Source organism: Diadema antillarum, unplaced genomic scaffold (genome assembly GCF_040938485.1).
Source record: "Diadema antillarum isolate AM-2024a unplaced genomic scaffold, OU_Dant_1.0 seq00001401_RagTag, whole genome shotgun sequence".
Classification (NCBI taxonomy): Eukaryota; Metazoa; Echinodermata; class Echinoidea; order Diadematoida; family Diadematidae; genus Diadema; species Diadema antillarum.
The window spans coordinates 119,714-140,766 of record NW_027272156.1 but is presented as its reverse complement, the minus strand read 5'-3'; the positions used below and the strand labels follow the sequence as shown (position 1 = coordinate 140,766).

Sequence of the window (21,053 nt, the reverse complement as noted above, 5' to 3'; positions counted from 1 at the left end):
AAATCATCACCCATTTCTCCCAATACCATAAAGGTTGATGATGCAGAAGTATCGGACAACGCAAGTATTGCTGAAGCATTCAACAATTTTTTTCATATCTAATGCTACTAAAATTACAAAAGACCTGCAGAGGAATACTTCGCAAATGATATTTGATGAGGACAAAGGCTTTGTTCCATCTCATTCTCAATTTAATTTAAGTATGATAACGAGAGATTTTGTATTGAGACAGATCGAGCTTCTTGGCATAGATAAAGCAACCGGAGAAGATCACATCGGCTGCAAACTTTTAAAGATGACAAAGAATGTTATTGCAGAATCTCTTTGCGATATTATCAACAAATCCCTGTCTACGGGAGTTATTCCACGTGAATGGAAAAAGGCTCGGGTAGTACCGATATTTAAAGCAGGAGATATTTCTTCGTTGAATAACTACCGCCCCATCTCAATCTTACCAACAGTGAGTAAAATTATCGAAAGGGCCGTACATCAACAACTGAGCGAATTCATGAATGCGAATGATTTACTACACCCTAATCAATCTGGTTTTAGACCATTTCATTCCACATCAACTGCTCTTGCAAAACTTGTGAATCAGTGGTCTTTGAATATAGATAATAATCAAATTTCTGGAGTTGCCTTCATAGATCTTCGGAAGGCATTTGACACTGTAGATCATGACCTACTTTTACATAAATTAAAGTGTATAGGGTGTAGTAAGACGACTGTAGATTGGTTTAAATCCTATTTAAGTGACAGACAGCAAGTGACGCAATTCAAAGGAGCCAAGTCCCACCCTTCAACTATTAAATTGGGTGTACCTCAAGGGTCAATTCTTGGTCCCCTTTTATTTTCAATATATGTCACCAGTCTACCCGAGTGTACTTCAGAAGGTGTTATAGATATGTACGCTGACGATACGACCCTCACTGTCAGTGCTAATGACGCAACAGTTTTAGAAGAAAAGATAACTGTTGCACTAAATAAAGTAATGGGGTGGATTAAGAAAAATCGGCTCGTCCTTAACACTGACAAAACTTCTGTCATTATCATCGGCTCCCGTGCTAATCTCGGGAAAATTGAAAATTTCAATATTTCATTAGATGGTAGTCGGATTAAAAGAGTTCAGTTCACTAAATGTTTAGGTGTTTTAATAGATGAAGAACTGAAATGGTCTAAACAAATCGAAAATGTATGTAAACGTACCCAAAAAAGTGTCTGCATGATAAAGAGAGCGAAGGCCTTTTTGCCCCAACAATCCCTAAAATTACTTTATAATAGTCTAGTGTTACCACAATTTGATTACTGTTCTGTTGTTTGGTCTAACAGATTTCAATACCATACAACTAAGCTAGAAAAAATTCAAAAGAGGGCAGCAAGAATAATTTTGGACAAAACATATGACACACCGTCGGCTGATTTATTCAAAAGTCTTAAATGGATGACACTAGACAAACGTTTTGATTTCAGCCGCGTTATGATGATATATAAATGCGTCCATAACTTAGCACCTTCGTACCTTCAGGTGCACTTAGTTAAGCCTAGTGATGTACATGAACATCATACATGGCTAATAGACAGTGGAAATCTATGTGTGCCAAGATTTCGCTCTGATTGTCACAAGTGCAGCCCAATCGTATCCTCTGTACTTGAATGGAACAGGCTAGATCATTCAATTAGATCAGCTTCTTCCATATATTCATTTAAGAGATTGTTTAAGCAAAGTTGCTATTTGTAAGTAACACACGAAATTCATTCTGGGCTTTATCATTCCTGTATTTAGCGTTTTTAATTGTTATTTCGGCATTCTGGTGAACTCTTGCTGTGGCATGTACTTTTTATGTTACTTTGCAATGTACAGTATGCTGGTATGTATTTACACTGTATTATGACATCTTCTGTATATACGTTTTGCTATTTAATGTACATATGTTCATCAATATTATTCAGGGCTCCATGGAAGACCACTATTTATTGGTGAATGGACTACCCTGACAAAAGATTAGAAATAAATAAAATAAAAATAAATAAATAAATAAATAAAGTATATACATATATATATATATATATATATATATATATACACATACACACACACACACACACACACACATATATGTATATATATATATATATATATATATATATATATATATATAAGTAACAAAGCTGCAACAAAGTTCATGCTGTATTCACCAACGGTTTATTTCTTCACACAAATTTTCGGGCGTCTCGCCGCCCTTTCTCAAGTGTTGACACTATAATATATATATATATATATATATATATATATATATATATATATATATATATATATATATATATTATATGTAATCCTAAGTTGCAGCTGGCACTGTTATTCACATAAATACCTTGATAGTGATTGCATAAACCTCACAAGTTTTTATAGGTGTGTCATTCATCTATTCGAACGTCAATTCACATCATTCCCATCTAGGAAGTTCTGACCTTATACGATTGAGAGCCACCACAAAGATATAAGAGATAACCCTATAATCAGTAAACTGTTAAAAGCGTAGACCTGCATGTGGTGCGCTATTCCGTGCGCGTTGCATGCGCTACAACTGGGGTAGTCCATGTGCTACTCAGCATTCGGTAGTCGATCTTCAATAAACACAGGGTAACGAAAACACCGATTTCTTCTTTTAACGTCACTAACAGTGGTGCTTTCATTCACTTTGGACTTTTTCAAGCACCATCCTCGCCACGGTTATAAGCATACTTAACAGTCTGTGCGTCAACCAGTCAAACGATTTCGCAGGTAAGGGAAAAATATTTAGTTTGTATAATGCATTATAGACTATCATTGTTGTTTGCATTCATTCGTCTCGAAAAACGATGGCGTATAGCGTAAGGCAAGAAGTTTGCACCGCCTTTATAGACTATTATAGATCCCAGATTACAGAAGACAAGCGACACGCACTATTCCAAGAGCTATGTTGTCATGCAGTATAGAACATCTATTTTTATCAGCCTGCACTTAACAATGTATCTCCGTCTCTCTTATGAACGATATAATACCGCTTATTGAAGTGTGCATGATATTGTATGCATGTTGTCTCTAGACCCACCGAACCCCTTTTATACCACCACTATTAGGATTTTTGTGACTCAGGCTGCTAAATGCTGCACCCTCCGTTGCCATCTATCAGTCTATGCGTGCTAAAAGTTGAAAAGCAGGCAAGCATTCAAGTAATCGTTATGCTTTCGGCACAAGATAAACTATAGTTTCAACATGTTTTGAAATAGAAATGTGGAAATCTGCATTCTGACATTTCTTGGTACTTTTAATTCATTAACTGATCCGTCACTGTGACTTTCAGTGTGAATTTAAATTAAGATATTAACTTAAGTTTTATGTGATCTAAATAATACCTATGTCTAGGCCTTATAATAAAGAGTTTAAATGAGTTAAAAGAGTTTAAAAGAGTTTAAATGCAATAACAGATAAACCTATCTTTATAGCAACTTGAAAGTAATTAAAACATTATATATGTAACAATCTCAATATTATCTTCAAGAACATTTCTTGTAATGAAACGGGAGAAGTATCATTGAAAAGTTTCAGTTTTCCCTGTTTAATGATGACCTTAAATAAAAACTTCGAAAATGCTGTTCATCTATTTTTGCATTCAAGCTCTTCATAATTATTATATATAATATGAACGTTAAAATATATCAAATGAATAGTAACGTTTGGACCGTAACATTCATATCTTTTTATTAATGTAAATCTCCTCTGTACTTCATAATCACTGTTGCAATATGTTTTATTCACCCGCACAGCATTACAGTTATTCTGTATGATTATTTCGTTGAATGAAGTAGGCCTAAATAAATAAATAAATAGATGATGTATTATTCAGGGGCTGCGAACGTTTGTAATTTGTGTGTGTGTGTGTGTGTGTGGGGGGGGGGGGGCTTACCGGTGGGGGCTTACCGGTGGGGGGGGGGGGGGTCAAGAGTCAACTGTGGAGAAAAACACCCCCTCGCACCCCCCCCCCCCCAAAAAAAAAAAACTAAACAAAACATGCAAACACACATACACACACACACACACACAAACAAACAAACAACAAATGGGCAACTTCTAACAAGTGCTACAACACCACAAAATTTGATCCGGATTATCATCCTAGACCATGAGATCTTTAGAAATGTTAGATTCATAGTGTTCATGAACGAAAACAAAAAAGTGCTTTCATAGTTGCACCACATGAAATTACGGAAATATGTTGGCTTTGCTTAGGTCCGGACTATCCAAGCACCCACACTTTAGTTAGACGTTCTTAATGTCTTAACCCTTGTTGTGCTTGTGTGCAAATGGCACAAAAAAACCCATTACATTGTTCACACTGTCTAAAGTCCATGGCTCTGATAGGGTTAAACAGTCAGAAACGATGTATCTGGGCAAAACACGGGACCATGCCACTCCTCCAGGGCTGCTGTCGTGGCTGAGCGGTAAAGCTACTATCATACAGACCAAGCGGAAAAGACTGCAGGCATCCAAAATGCATGTGTGAGATTCGAGTCCCAGCTCGACTTAAGTGCCCCCTGTCAAGGCACTTTATCCTCATATCATCACTGCCATTTAATTCTTTCGGAGGAGACATAGGTCGAGTCGTCTGTCTCGTGTTGAGGGGTAGGGTCGTGGGAGGGTCGTGGGAGGGGTCTAGGGCAATTACCCCCGGGCAATTACTAGTGCCCCAGACCCTTTCCCTGACCCCAACCCTGATCCTAAATCCTGAACCTAAACCCAACCCTTACCCAAATTCTACCCCTAAACCTATGTTTTACTCTAACCTTGTCATTAACCAGTATTTAGCCGGGGGTAATTGCCCGGGGGGGGGGGGGGGGGGGGGTAATTGCCCTGATACGGTGTGGGAGAACTATACCCTATGCACATAGTTGACATAGAAGAACCCACTTCACCTCTCCCGTAAAGAGCAGCCCCGGTGAAGTGGTCGAATACACACTCACGAGAGGGCTGATATTTGCAATAATAAGGCAAACAACAAAGGGCAATTTGCCGTGAAGATTAGAAGAAGAAGAAGGAACATTGTATTGAGACCATAATACAATGATCTTCGTCTGTATTCCAAACAGAGGCTGTATGCTGTGCAACTCGTTTGTCGTGAAATGAAAATGGGGCAGCAAAGTCAAGCCATAATAATTATCACGTTTCTTTCTGTAATCACAATATCAAAGCGACAATCCATAAGAGCTCATCTCTTGCTCAGCTAAGTAACATTTACTATCACTTCAGCAATCCTGTTTCAAATGACGAGTGAAATTTTGCAATAAGCGCGGAGGAATGTTGCCTTTAACCTTCTTCATTAAGGTAACGCCATAACATGGTATGAAAACTGACATTGTGAGATTGAAACGAAAGTATTTGAAACATCCAAACCTCTCTGGAAAACTTGTGGGGTTTTTTTTTGACAGAAATTCTTTATAATCTCAATCACTCTGTTGTTCAGTTATCTATTAATTCGTTACTGTATCTAACCTTGAGGTTCAACAACGTGGTTTCGCCTCTGAAGTAACACACATTCAATGTTGTCATGATTATAATATTATATATTACCTATCATATCATAAATTATATCATATATCATATCATATCATATCATATCACAGTTCTTTACATTACATCACAAAAGTAGATATGACTTTTCAGCTTCAGTTTAGTTTATTTGCATAAATATTTATCAGAAATTAACAATACTTTGTTGCAACACAAAATACATAACATGCATTAAACACATCTCACAAAAGTAAAGTTTTTCAGTTTCTATACGCGCCAACAACACTAATTTATTTGAACCTTGCTCATTTCCTGTCTATTCCCCCTGTGCTGATAAACGTACAATTCATTTTCCTGTCCACATAATTCATTTGCCAACGATTCTAGTCTTCCTCCCCCATCGGGGTCTTCAAACTATTTTTGATACGTATCGATGAACTTCACCATGTCATAGTGGCAAAAATTCCTATAAGATAAATGTTCCTTTAATCTGAAAACGGTATTCCTCTATATCTATTTTGATAACTCAATTCAATTCAGTTCAATTCAATTCAATTCAATTCAATTCAATTTAATTCAATTCAATTCAATTCAATTCAGTTCAATTTATTTCACATCTCTTAAACATGCACAAACTCGGTCTTGAAATACCCCCCAAAAAAAGCAACAACAAAAAAGCAACAACAACAACAAGAGGGAGGAAAGGAATCTGCACAAGATTTTGTTTTTCGAATGTTTTTGATTTGCTTTTTGAATAACGTGAAAAAGAACATTTGGTCATTCTTCCAACCTCCTCCTTTTCCTTTTTTTTTGGACCCGTTTTCTCGAGGAACTGTAAGAACACTTTTTTCTTTTCCTCTTTCATTATCTCTCCATCTCCCCCTCCCTTGCTCTCTCCTTACCCCTCCCTCCCTCCTTCCCCCTCTCCCTCTCTCAGAGTCTCCTTCTATTTCTCTCTCTCTCTCTCTCTCTCTCTCTATATATATATATATATATATATATATACACATAATTAAGAGTTTGCTTCCAAAAGCCGCTAAATCCATCGAAAAATGATGGATTTAGCGCCTTTTGGAAGCAAGCTCTTCATACATAATTATGATATGCGTGTATATACCTCCTTTCTCTTCTCTCTCTTTCTCTTTCCATGTCTTATGAACGACAAGACATATAAGGAGGGTGAGTCGATGATGTGCTAAGAAACCCCCTCACAATGTCATCAGAGACTCCAACCCAAAGCACCTTCTGATCTGGAGATTCTCCCGCCTGAAACCCCTAGCAAACGGGAGACTCCAAGTTGATGTGTGCGAAGCGCGAAATTCCTAGGGTTGTAGATGCTCTCTGGTGCTATCTAAGGCTTATTTTTTCAACATACAATAGCAATAAGTAAAAAATCCTTTCTAACGGGAGACACAGAGCCAGGGCGGGAGAAATTAAATCTCAAACGGGAGAACGGGAGATTTTGCAAAAATGGGTTTTCGGCGGGAGATCTCCCGTCGAAAACGGTAGAGTTGGAGTCTCTGTGTCATGCTCCGTTCATCGTCAAAATGTAAATGCATTGTGTGTGTGTGTGTGTTTGTGTGTGTATAAGTGTATAATATATATATATATATATATATATATATATATATATATATATGTTTGTGTGTGTGTGTGTGTGCATGTGTGTGTGTTTGTCTTTCATGCTTCTGACGAGCAAGGATGACTTGACTAGAATTAATGTTGACTCTAGACTGTGCTCACGAGTGCGCTCGTCCCTTCCCTGACACGACCATGACAGGATTCTATTTATATAATTATAACCCTTTAAATAATCATATTTCTTTCTTTCTCCGGGGTTGATCATGTATGATATGGGAAGGAATTTTTACACAGTATGCGTACATCAACAGCGTCATATAGTGTTTACCGCAGTATTTGAAAGTATTCATTGTAAAGTACTTTACATTGATAATAATTATGTAGAATACAAAACTCTTTTGATGGTATATCACTGTGCATAGAGACAGAGAAAATGAAAACAGCAGCCGGCCAGTGATTACACTTCCCCAGAAAATAGCGCTCATCGAAGTATTATTTCGTAGAGCGTCAGAGACCTAGATTATAATGATACAGTATGAATTAATAAGTCTTAACCAGAGTGTTTCTTTAATTAAAACAGCAGCAGCTTAAAATATAACGATATCTTCCCCAAAGGGCACCCTTTCTTCCTGACCATGCGTCTTGTCAAGTTGTACGCATTGAGACGGAAACCTCAAGCAAGTACAGGAAAATGACAGTGACTATGAGGCTTCTCTCTCTTTACACACTCAAACACAAACACAAAATACACACGGCAAAGCAAAGTAGTACCAAACAGCTATAAGAACAATACCCGTCAAACCAATTAACCCTTTCTGCATGTGTTAACGAGTCAAATGTGCACAAAATTTACACACAAACTTATATGGACATGGAAGTTCCCGTGGCACGCAGAGGGTTTAAGAAGCTCCGTGGTCGAACTGACCTACATTAAGTCAATGGAGGTTAGTTGGACGAGGGTCATCTCAAAGTAGGTCGTATGATCCCTTCTGTTGTAGATGTGTATACCTTCCCGAACCTTATTTCTTGTGACGAAGACTAATAAAAAAACGACGACATTGGTTTATATGAGGCCTAATGAGTGACAAAAGGTAGTACAAGTTGTAGCATACAAAGCGAAAGAGAGAGAGAGAGAGAGGGGGGGGGGGGGGCAGATAGGATGAAGGGGTCATGATGTGATGTAGGACTAACACATCAACGCACAAGTGCGATGTACTTCACTGCCCTGACGGCATCTATGGCATTGATATAGAGACGTCTAGGGAAGAAAGAGAAATGACCCCGCCTGACCCCTCCCCCTTTTCCTCAATGACAACAAAAGAACACACATACAAACAGATAAAACGCGCAGTGAAGCGAGATCGAGGGAGAGATGTGGATGGTTGATGTCACTAAACCAACGAGAATTGCAGGCGATCTCTTTGCTTTGAATACCGGCTCCATGACATTTGTTCCTGCGACAATATTGCCCCCATGAAACATCTGCAGGCTATAGAGTACAGCCAGACATAGATTCTACCCACAGTCATAACCCTAACCCTAATCCTAATCCTCACATCGAACTAAACCTAAAACCCTATCACAACCCTAACCTTAACAATAAGTCCTTGGAGAAAATAAGACCAGAGCAATTGTCGAAGGAGCAAACGTCGTGTAACTCTAAATACCAAGTGTAGAGGAAAGGCGTCCTTTTGTAACCCCCATCTTTGCTGTAGACCTACCGCTCTACACTATCCAACCCTTTCTGTTAGCATACGCACGGATGCCCGTACTCATACGGTGTATAATACACATTTTGGGAAGTGATGGGGCATTAGTGGGGGGCGGGGAGGAGAGGGGGACGTAAGCACCTCATCAGTCCTCTTTTATACCAGTAGATCTCATGTCTCACGTCACTGGTGTGTGTTTGTGTGTGTGTGTGTGTGTCTGTTAATGGCGCTGCAGGTTGGAAGGTCAACCCTGCTGGTAGTGGACAACCATGGCCCCATCTCGGGACAAGAGACTGGTCATCATCGACACCGACGGTGGCACCGACGACTGTAACGGCATCCTGATCGCCGCAGCCGATCCCGGCACCGAGATCCTGGCCATCACGTGCGTCGTCGGGAACGTCGAGGTCGACCAAGTCTGCCGTAACGTGGAGCGAACAGTCCGTCTGTCCGACAAACTTTGTGTAAGCTTTTTTTCTTTGTAATGCTGACTTCCATATTGGTAGGGATGGTATAGTATTGGTTGAGTCGAGGATTCAGCTGTTAATTCTTTGCGAGATAGTTACAAACCACTGCATGGTATGTTAAAGAGCACACAATTCTAAGAGGAATTTAAAGTTTATTTGATGAAAGTCGGTTTTAAAATGACTGAGATATCAAAAAAATAAAGTATAACCATGATAACGAAGCGATCCTAATAAAAGATGGGCCCCACCTTTTTTAGGCTTGTTTTATTCTAGATATGTCAGCCATTTCAGAACCAATTTTTGTCAAATAAACTTTAAATTCTTCGTAGAACAGGTAGAATATAATGCTCTTTCATATTCCATGAGAGGTTTTTAATTATTTCAATTAACAATCATCGAAAAACATTAGAAACCTGGAGCCCCAGCTCAGCCGAAGCTGTACCACCCCTTTAACGTCGACATGGAGATTAGTATTAATTTTGCTGTTAGTGTTAATGTTAATTCATGTGCTTGTGTTTGCGTTTTTGGTGTTGCTGTCGATGCTAATGCTGATGCTGATGCTGATTTTGTGTTGACGCTGAAGCTTATACAGATGTTTATGCTGATGTTCGTGTTGGTGTGGATGTCAATGTTTATATTAATGTTTATTGCAATAATGAAAGTATAGGATACAATCAATTTGAGATGCACTACTCAAATACACCACGTGACCCTAAAATAGACTCCAGTACAATCTCTCGTCGGAGATATCTGATGTTTATATCATCACCAGTGCTGAATTATTTACTGATATTGATTTTGCATTCTACGTCTACCCAGTGATATACAAATAGTTACTCCAAAACATATAAAAGATACAAACTTTTCATATACGTTATAGATAAATAAATAAATGAATGAATGAGTGAATGAATAAATAAATAGATAAATAAATGAATAAATAAACAAATAAATAAATGAATAAATAGATAGATAGATAAATAAATAAATAAATAAATTTATTTATTTATTTATTTATTAATCTATTAATCAATTAATCAATCAATCAATTAATTAATTGATTAATTAATTAATAACCAGGGCATAGATTCATTGAATACTGTTCATTCCTATACAGCGAAAGTGATTTATCAGTACAACACGGAAGGCCGGAAGGAAAACGATAAAGGAAGCTTGCACTTTATATGAGTTCATTCATTCCGTCGGTAAGAGGGGGAACGGGAAGAAATACATTAGCATAGGTTGCAGTGCACCCCATTTATACAGTACGAGAGAAATTTCGTAGTGATTAACTTCCGAGGGAGAGAAAAAACCCCCAAAGTAAATATTGGCGACAACGACAACGAAAGCAATGTATTTTTACAACATTTATTATAGCCAGTCATGCAAGGACGGTGCATGTTCATAACACTGATTTCGTTGTATTTTTCTTTTGCCACACACACACACACACACACACACACACATTTTTTTTTCTCTCTCTCTAGTCAGAAATGAACAGATATAGCGCCTATAAAAGAATTGGGAAAGCGATAGTAGTCACAGTATTGACCGATTCTGTGACGCGCTATATGTGTATTTTTGGCATGGGCGCAGCCATAGTGGGTGTATCAGCCGACCCCCCCCCTCCGCACTCCCTGAGTGCGCGAATGCTTGCTTAGTGCGCGAACCTTTGTTACAAGTGCGTGATAAACATGTTGCCCCGGGGTGGGGGAGAGCAGGGGGGGGGGGGGGGGTCGGCTGATACACCCACTATGGCTGCGCCCTGTGCCGTAAAATGTCTGCTGCCCTCAACGAACCCGAATCGGTCAATAGTACCACCAGTAGTAATAGAAGTAGTGGTATTAGTAGCAGCAGCAGGAGTGGCTGTGGTGTTAGTAGTAGTACAGTAGTAGTAGTAGTAGTATAGTCGCAGTAGTAGTAGTCGTCGTCGTCGTCGTATCAGTGGTATAGTGGTAGTATAATTGTAGTAGTAGTAGTAGTAGTAGTATAGTAGTCGTCGTAGTGTATTAGTAGTATAGTGGTAGTATAATAGTAGTAGTAGTAGTAATAGTAGTAGTTAGTAGTAGTAGTAGTAGTAGTAGAGTAGTAGTAGAAGTAGTAGAAATATAGTTACAATAGCACTAGCAACAGTTCAGCAGTAGTAGTAGTACTACTACGATACTAAACAATCCCATCATTGCACTCAACGTGCAGCTACAGTATTCCGCTGCTGTATTCTTGTCGGAAGAAGAGGTGGTGATAATGTTGATGCTATTACTGATACGTGGATGACAACATCCTGTGTCAATATCATTAATTGTGTCTCCTATATAGTGTTGTGGTTCTCGATCACTATTGGCGCTGTCACCATCAAAAACTTATCACATAATCAGTAACATGACTTGATTGCCATAACTTTCGTACTGCTCTTGAACTTAATGCGATGTTGTCATGCACCTATGTTTATGACGATATAAAAAATGGATATAATTATGATCTATAATCACAGAAAGCTAAGTGTCCAATCTACAAGGGAGCAGCCGAAAATTTAGCGGGGTTTCCAATACCACGCTTCAACGTGCATGGCTCGGATGGCCTCGGGGGACAAGGGTCCACGGAGTCTACCGACAGCCCGGACACAGGCTCACAACACCAGGGTCTGGTCCAGAGCGAACCTGCGTGCATGGCCCTGGTCCGCATCGTAAACGAGCACCCGGGCCAGATCAGTGTTGTTGCCATCGGCCCTCTAACCAACCTCGCCTTGGCACTCCGGATCGACCCTACCTTCTCGTCCAAGATCAAAGACTTGGTCATCATGGGCGGTGATTCAGAAGGTACGCAAGGATGCAGTATTTTTCACGTTTGATCACACAAAATCACAAGAGAAATTGATAAATGATCTTATCATGATAAAACTGATCGAAGAATTTCCTATGACGAGCGATTATCTTCGCGAGGAAATCGATGTCGACAACCCAATTCCCCATACTCTTCCTCGTCACCTTCAACATCAGCTATTGAAGTGGAATAAAGAAACATCCTCTGGCACTGCTGTGCATCTCCTGTTAACTTTGCTTCCTTGAAGGAGGTTTAATAATGACGATGATGATGATGATCATAATAATAATAATAATAATATTGAAAATGATAATGATAATGTCTTATTTATCCAGGTTAGCCTCTTCAGTGTTGTTACTGCTCTACCAGAGGGCCCTTCCATTATAATTACCCTAGTGTTGCTAGGTACCCATTTATACACCTGGGTTGAGAGGGACATGGCGGGTAAAAACATCTTGTCCAAGGACGTAAGCACTGGGTGGGATTGGAACCCGGGTCCTCCGATCGGAGGACCTTTTTCCCCATTTTTTTTTATTTTCCCCATTTTTCGCACTTGAAGCAAGGTTATACATGTACTTCACTTCGACCACTTCTGTTTCTTTTTTACTACAATGTATAATCACTATAAGGTCCTCAATTATTGTACAGTCGTTTAATTTCATAATATTCTGTTTACCATATTCTCTGTTATCAAAGGAGGTGAAACATATATGTTTTGTCGAAATAGGAAATAAGCTTTGAATTGAAAATTGAATTGAATTGTGAGTTGGGAGTCAGGAGTCGGGAGTCGTATCCACTATGCCACAGCGTCCCCACCATAAAGATGTATATAGCATCATTACGATGCACAGCAAATTCTCTCTTTCCATGCAGCTATTCGGTTTACAGAGGAGCCATGAGCATCTCAATCAATTATAAATGTTTTCGAGAGTGACCAAAAATGAACCGTATTCAAGCCAATGGTGACTGTCGTTGCAAACAATCTCAGTGACATTTATTTGTGACATCGAGCTCCTGAGGGGGTATCATCGTAGATGGACGAGAATATGTTACTTGTGATAAAGATCAGACATAGCAAAGATTGGCAGGACAAAAATGGGCCTATGAAGCTGAAATTCATAAACTTTTTTTGTTGAAAGAAAAAGCTAATGGCTGGTCATAATGACGTATACTTCAAAGGTATAAAAGTGATTCGTCAGTTGCAAGTTCTACAGGCAGTTAGATCATTGACGCTCTTGTCCTTATGTTAAATCACAGTTTTGTTCTCTTTCCTTGAGTTTCCATTTTGCTCATGCATGCTTCCTCATTGCTTTCTGTTTTGTCCACAGGACGTGGAAACATTACCCCGTGTGCCGAGTTTAACTTTTGCGCTGACCCGGAAGCTGCCCGTGTCGTCCTGCGAGAATTCGTGTGTCCGAAGACCCTTGTTTCGTGGGAGTTAACCATTAAGTACGCCTGGGAGATAGTAAGTTTCTGTGAGCCCTCTAGCTCAGGGAAAGCACATTAAGCTGATGATAGGCAGTTTGCATGACAGACAGGCTGACAGTTGTAGTTAAGAGACTCTAACATACAGTGCGCAAATTGAAAATACTTTTCCAGCCCTCTTTCCCACTTCTACATAGCTTCAATAGCTTTAACCCTTTCGCCTAGGAACTACCAAAGACTTATACACGCAACCTTCTACAGTCATGCGGGCAGTGAGTTAACTCTAGCTGTGCTTTAGAGAACTGGTTGTGCGATGGGTCATCCCACGAGGTCGACACCCATGAGTCATACAGCCCACGAGTTCGACATTTTAAAAAAGGTCCATGAGTCATACAGCCATGAGTTCGACACTAGGCAAACAAGGCTCACGAGTTCGACACAAGGTAAAAACAGCCTGCGAATTCGACATCGTTTCGTGGGCCTTTTTTGCTAAGCGTCAAAACCCATGGGCTGTATGACTCATGGTTCGTATGAACTCTCAGGAAAATTACAATACCTCGACAGTAAACCAAGGCTGCAAACTTTATAATAATATATACCTCTTCGTTCTTTGCCGTCCCACGTGTTACGGAACGGGTTTCCCCTTGAAATGGAAATCTCTCGTTAATGCTATGAAATTGAAATATGACAGCCATCTCACAATTCAGAAGTGTTTATAGGCGTCTAGATTTATGTCTGAAAGAATAATATTAATCGAGGACAATGCTCTTCAAGCTGAAACTATTTTGACAAGGTTAGTCATGCTGTAGACAGCAGAGGAGCGAATTTAATATTTCTCTGCCTGTTCTGTCCCGAGTAAGGGAACTGTTTGTTTGCTTTCGGTGAAAAACAAAGTGCTTCTGTCCATTCTTTTTTACTGTTATGACACCCTCGACATAATCATAAATAATATATCATAAAACTTGCTTCACAGAATACAGCGTCATAGATCCTTGTCTATTACAACATAGCTGTGACACGTTGTCACAGTTAATGAGTGTCGTTTTTCTTGCATCATTTCTTATGTTTTCTCTCACTAGTCACGTCGTGGTAACATTAATGGGAAAATGTTTCTTCATCTTAATCACAAGCTCACTGAAAATGATATCTTCGACAGAATGTGATATTCGTTATCGTGCATTGTACATGTCACCCCACTATACAGGACTGGATGTACGATAACTTGTTTGTGACTGACACCAAAGTTGGACAATTCCTTCGAGACACACATGAATTCATCATCGCCGTATGTAAAGAGGTACCATAAATTCACCATGTAAACTTAACGTTATTATTCACGAAACAAAAAATCAACAAAAACTGTTTTCCATCGACAACTAACGGGAGCCTGAAGATGCGCTCTTTACAAAGACTATAATTCGTTGATTTTAAAATCTCGCAGTTAGCTGATTAGACACGTATAAATACAATCAACATCAACGTTGAATCAGGCGTAAGTTTTGTTTGTTTATCTGTTTCATTTCCATCTTAAGAAGATGGCTGGGTATCCCATATTCAGCTGCAACAGCTGGTCTCCCATGGGGTCCAGTTGAATGTGAGGCGGGACCACTTTACCGGGTTAAACACCCTGCTCTTTTCCATGTATGAAGCGGGATCTTTTACGTGCATGAGTTGTGACTCTCTCACACACGGGACGTCCGTTTTATGTCCTATCCGAGAGGCAGAGTATTTTGCCTCTTTGATACTATATAGGGGACGATATGATTCACACAACATAATTGCTCTGTGGGAATCGGTAATCGAACTCGGATCCTTTGTGAGGCAGATGCGCTGCCGACTGAGCTAGATATAGCAGTTAAAGTGATGCATAATACAACTCATTGACATTTTCCCCAGGGGACTTACCTGGTTTAAGTGATTCACCTGATCCGAATGGCTCCTACCACACATTGTGATATTACAAAGTCCATCTGCAATCAATCGAATAGTGGGAAAGCTACATAGAGAAATCTCTAGGCAAACGTTCCTGTTGCCATAATTATTATTTACATATTTTATAAGAATGATCCTTTAAATAGGAGTAAGCTGTTCCTGAGGTTGACAATCATTATACCAGCGGTAATATTGTTGGATACCGCAAAAGCCACATTTTAAATGAGACTTACACCGACCGATTTAGTCAGAAAATGGAGAGTCTCTTCCGTTTCTTCTCTTTCCGATTTACCGGTACCTGTGTTGTCTGTTTGTCTGTTTGTTTACTTGCTTTTAGCAACCTGATAAAACAACAGGTGGACTGCAAGACAAGTTTCCTCCATGCGACCAGATGGCAGTAGCAATCTGCGCCAATCCTAGTCTCGTCACAAAGGTGGAGGCGTGTCCTTGTACAGTGGAGGTAGGGGGCGTGTGCAGCAGGGGTCACCTCGTCATCGACAGGGGAGGGATGGACCCCACCCTTGCTTCGGTCACGCCCACCAGGATTGTCACCGAAATTGACTTCGAGGAATTCAAGAAGATGTGCATTAACTGTGTGCGATGATAATGGTCGCTTGAACTCGTTCGCCTGGTTTTGATCACTCGATCGTAGCGTCTTCCAATGCTTTTCCTAGTTTCATTTTATAAAAGCATAATTATGGTTATAAAATTGGGAAAATCAACCAATCATTGACAGTCAGTCTCAATCAAAATTACCGTATAAACCTTGAAGAGTTCAAGAAGATAAGCATGCATGTGCCGATGTAAGCATGGAGAGCCACCTTCAACATCAAGAAAATCAGAATTATGCATGGAAAAGAGGCATTAGATTTTAGAAATATGCAGTATGCGAACATGGGCTCAATAGTTATACGATCGAGCATACACTATAGCACAAGTGCAGTTGCGTACTTTAGTGTTTATAATTATTGTGCACAAAGTATGGAAGGGCTCAGTATTCACCAATTGCTGGCCAGTACACAGTAGAAAGGTTGTATATACAGGGATGCCAAGTTCAAACCAAAAATGTATGAGTGAGATTTTCATGACTCGGCATCTCAGCGAGCGAATGTGCGCAAAAGCGAGGGTGTGGGAGGGGTCCCCCCCCCCCATGGCCTCCCACGGTAGGGAGCTTTTTCAATTTTTAGCTCTTAATGGCGCGATCAGGTGCATACTAAAGTGACTAGATCTATTTTTTACTTATTTTGAAAGACAAAAGGAAAAGATACCTTCAATTGTAACTATCACTTTTTATGGGCCCAAATTGCAGACTTTGCCCGATGCGTGAGAAAAATGGGCGCCATGCGTGAGATCGTGAGACGACCCCTAAATGCTTGAGTCTCACTCAGAATGCGTGAGACTTGGTAGCTCTGTATATAGAAAGACTTATTTATTCATATCATATCTCGTAGCCTATAAGGGGCTAAATTGCGTATAACATTACAAATAATATACAGACAAATTCAAACATTCATACAGTAACAAAATAAAGCGTTTACACGTTGTGTGGTGATCTTGACAGCAGATGGAATTACGTGCATGTGGATGACATGTCGAAGTACTGGGATGGCATGTAGTAGTAAATAATGTATATTAAGCTGTAGAACATCAATTACACATGTGAGAATTCACAGTATATGAGTACGTGACCGTGCACTGTAGTATTGAGAACAATGGCTATCGTGTGTGCCTTTCCAACATATCACACGTCATTAATGTGTGTATGTGATTGTTATACGTATATCATTTTTATGTGACTATACATACATGTATATGCATATCCATATACACGGGTGTGTTTAAATGTCATAACATTTGTGTCAATTTCCGCTACTCCTCAAAGCGGATTTTCATATAAGCGCTATTAGAATTGTAAATCACACTGGATACTTATCCCACACGAATGAACTTTTTGTGAATGACAAAATTTTGAAAATTCCAGAGTTATTTTATTACAACGTTGGACTGTTTATGTTTAGATTCTCAACTGGCCAATTACCAGATGTATTTTCCCAATTGTTTACAAGAAATTATACAGTTCATGATTATCCAACCCGTCAACGTTATGCATATCACCTTCCACGTACCCGAACAATTTTCGTGAAAAAAAAAACCCAGTACGTTCATTGGGCGTAAGTATTGGAATAAACTCCCTGCGGAACTTATAAGTTGTACCACTGTAACCTCATTCAAACGAAAATTGAAGCAATATCTTCTGAGCAGCTACGGCATGCATAGTGTATATAATGCTTGTTGCTCTTTACTAGTATTTTACCCCTTGTCTATCCCTTATTAGTAGTCCGGAGGGATCCTAACCATGAACATTATTTTTGATCAGTCTGCCTGTTGCGCTCTTCAAGCACTTATTGTTCCACTCGATTATCGAAATTCTCGCGCATGGCAGCTGTCGGTTACCATAGTCACACCAACCTCCTTGGTCACACGGCCTGCATGGTTTTAGGAATGTGACTCCTGAGCTCTATTGCCCTTGTGTGTATTGTTATACATTCACGACAAATTTCATTATTATCCCACCTTCTACTTATGTACTTATGCGATATTGCTACGCCATTATCTATACCTTCACACACCTTGAATCTCTACAATCTCAGTTCTCCCAATGTCCTTACTTGCAGTTATAGGTTATAATATTGTTGCAACATATGGCCTTTCTGTATTCTATTTAGTAACACTTAGTTTGATCGGATTTTCTTGTTTTGTTTTAATCGGTTCCCCCAATTATAGTATGGTCTTTAAAATATCTGTATTTTAAGCTTCCCCTAATCTGACTTATCACGGGACCTGCGGCTGTACAAGCTAATGCTTTTACGCAGGCCCCATCATATTTTTCGCATCATGACCACAGTTCAATTCGCATGTATACAGACTTTGTGTTTATACCAAGACAAACTTTTGTACATCCCGTTGAAGTTTCGTCTAATTTATGTTTTGTATGATTTTCGTATTTATATACTTTTTGTGATATGAGAAATATGAAAATAAATTGAAATGAAATGAAACGAAATAAGCATAATGTCAATAATTATGTGGTTATACAGAATGCTGCTCTGAAATAAATGAAAAAACAAAAGCAATCTGTCCCTTAGGGAGACATTGGAGCAAGAACAATATTGCTGAACGATCCGAGTACATGCATAAAGTTGTCATGTAACTCAGTTCATACTGTTGTTGTTGTTTTTTCTCCAGCAGAGCTTGTAAGGCCCGATCCGATTCGCTTGCTTCTTTATGAAAAAACGCATTGGGCTATGGAATCATGCATGTATGCATTGCAACGTTTACGGCAAGCTTTCTTTTGGGCAAGCTTTCTAATAATCTATAGTCATACACAGGCACACGATGACACGATTAGATAAGAGTGTAAGTAATCATAGTGTATTGTAGCAACAGGCAAAATTACTTCTCAAATTTCCTATAAATTCGCTATTGATGAAAGAACTCAGTGAGCACATGGTGAGAAATAAAAATATTCAGTTTGCTTGTTCACGTGATGTGCTAAGTGTTCATGGTGTTTGACCAGTCTAATGATGTGCATAGTGTAAATGCAAATTTTTGCACTTAAACTGGTTACACGCCACGATTGTCTGTGCTAGAACGTCAGCGCTGTGTGCTGCCTCAGCGTATAGTAGCATTATGGATGAGGGTATAGTATGCCGGGTGTTGTGTGGTTTCAGTGATCGTGGAAAAAAAGAGGAAATTGTGTGTACCACGAACGGGAGATAAAAAACATTAACATTGTGACAAGAGACATATTAACTCCTCCTCTCCTTCATTTCCTCCAACCCCCCCCCCCCCCCACCAAAAAAAACAAACAAAAAACGCTGCCATTTTGTTTCTTTATCTGTCATTAAGTGCATATCATAGCGATTTCGAATAAGCCTATATAAACAAGAAAGAGTAAAATCAATCTCCCCCTTCCCTTATAGAGTGGGACATTGACGAAGTCGGAGATATTCAATAATACGTTCACTGAGGTGAAATTAAAGGCCTGTGCAAGGGCGGAGACAGTTAATGACAATTATAATAGTAATAGGCCTAGTAATAGTAATAGCAATAGTAATAGTAATAGTAATAGTAATAGTAATAGTAATAGTAATAATAATGATATTAGAAATAGTAATAACATGATAGTAACAGTACGCAGTATACATATAGGCCTAATTGCAAAAATGTTACTAATATTGATAGTGAATATATATATCATGAAAATAGTGACCTGCAAAAGATATGATAACCACTATTCATGTACTTTCAATTTTGGCCGTGCCTATTTTCTCGAATCATCTAAGTATATCATCGTCAGCGAGTACATTAGGACCGGAGAGTAATACATCTTTATCCATAGCTTTAATATAGGACCCATAAAAGACCTGCACTATCGAAGTAATTACTACCATTCGATTCCTTGTTATCCCATTTCATGTACTAATCAAACGTCTGTGCAGATAACTTCATTAGGTGTTCGGTTGGATTCTATTTCAGGCTTATTTGTTTTTTGCGCTCTGTATAGACCCTAAATAAATTAAGATAACAGATCGCTATAGGACTTTGATCTTTCGTATACAGTCCATTCGTCGGAGTTCCACGGAGTTGTGAGCAAAAATAATAATGATTTTAATAATCATTAATCAATAATGATAATTTTCTCGAATTATACTTTGGGACCAATAAAGGCCTGTACCGTCGGCATGATTATTATTATCCGATCCCTTGTTGTTGTATAACATCTTATGTACTAATCAATGTGTGAGATAACTTCATTAGGTATTTTGTTTCAGGCGTATTTGCCCTGTGCGCTATGAAGCTCCTAGCTAATGAAAGATAGCAGATTGCATGCTATTATAGGACTTCGATCTTTCGTTTAACATAATAGTCAACACTCACCATAGAGTGCCAAGCAGTTGCGCACAAAAAGCAAGGCCTTTTTTTCCGCCCATAAACCAGGTATCTTACAACAATCAACCGTTTTGCGGGAGTTTTAAACAAAGCGGATTAACAACAGTTGCTGACCTTTCTCAAATGGGCAGTAGGTAGGTATAAACTAATGGATTATAATATGCATTAGTTGCGATCACTCATTGTTTCTTATGTTTCGAGAATAGTGTATAGTAATGTGCAATGATAATTATATCATTGTGTCACCTGCACGTTAACTTCCATAAGTTTCCCCAGACGTTAATTCATTTTTTTTAATTCAAAGTATAAATTCGACATGTATTTAAAGAATCATTGAGTCATAGATAGCAAAGAATAACATTTGTCAGAAGTCATTACAAAGTGAGGCATTTTTTCATACAAACATATTTATACATTCTGCGAAAAAAAAATGGAGGTACCCACTCAAAAGACTGTGCTTGTACTATGTGGGCACCTCACAGGGAGAAAAAAAAGGTGAATAACTTAACTTCAAATGTGCAGGAAATGAGAAAAGAAGTGGAAAAGGGGAGAGGGAGGAAACAGAAACAGAAGTAAAGAGACGAGACGACTAAAATTAATATAAAAAGCCTAGATCAA

General features: G+C 39.0%; 1 protein-coding gene across 1 annotated transcript; it reads left to right on the top strand.

Annotated features, from left to right (window-relative positions):
• The first annotated feature begins 2,631 nt into the window (after positions 1–2,631).
• LOC139709048 (nucleoside hydrolase-like) lies at positions 2,632–16,086 on the top strand. Its single transcript, XM_071621014.1, has 6 exons — positions 2,632–2,782; positions 9,074–9,302; positions 11,797–12,121; positions 13,454–13,590; positions 14,755–14,847; positions 15,820–16,086. Exons 2-6 carry the CDS (start codon positions 9,108–9,110, stop codon positions 16,084–16,086), a joined length of 1,017 nt encoding a protein of 338 aa, XP_071477115.1. The 5' UTR covers positions 2,632–2,782; positions 9,074–9,107.
• Positions 16,087–21,053: the final 4,967 nt, after the last annotated feature.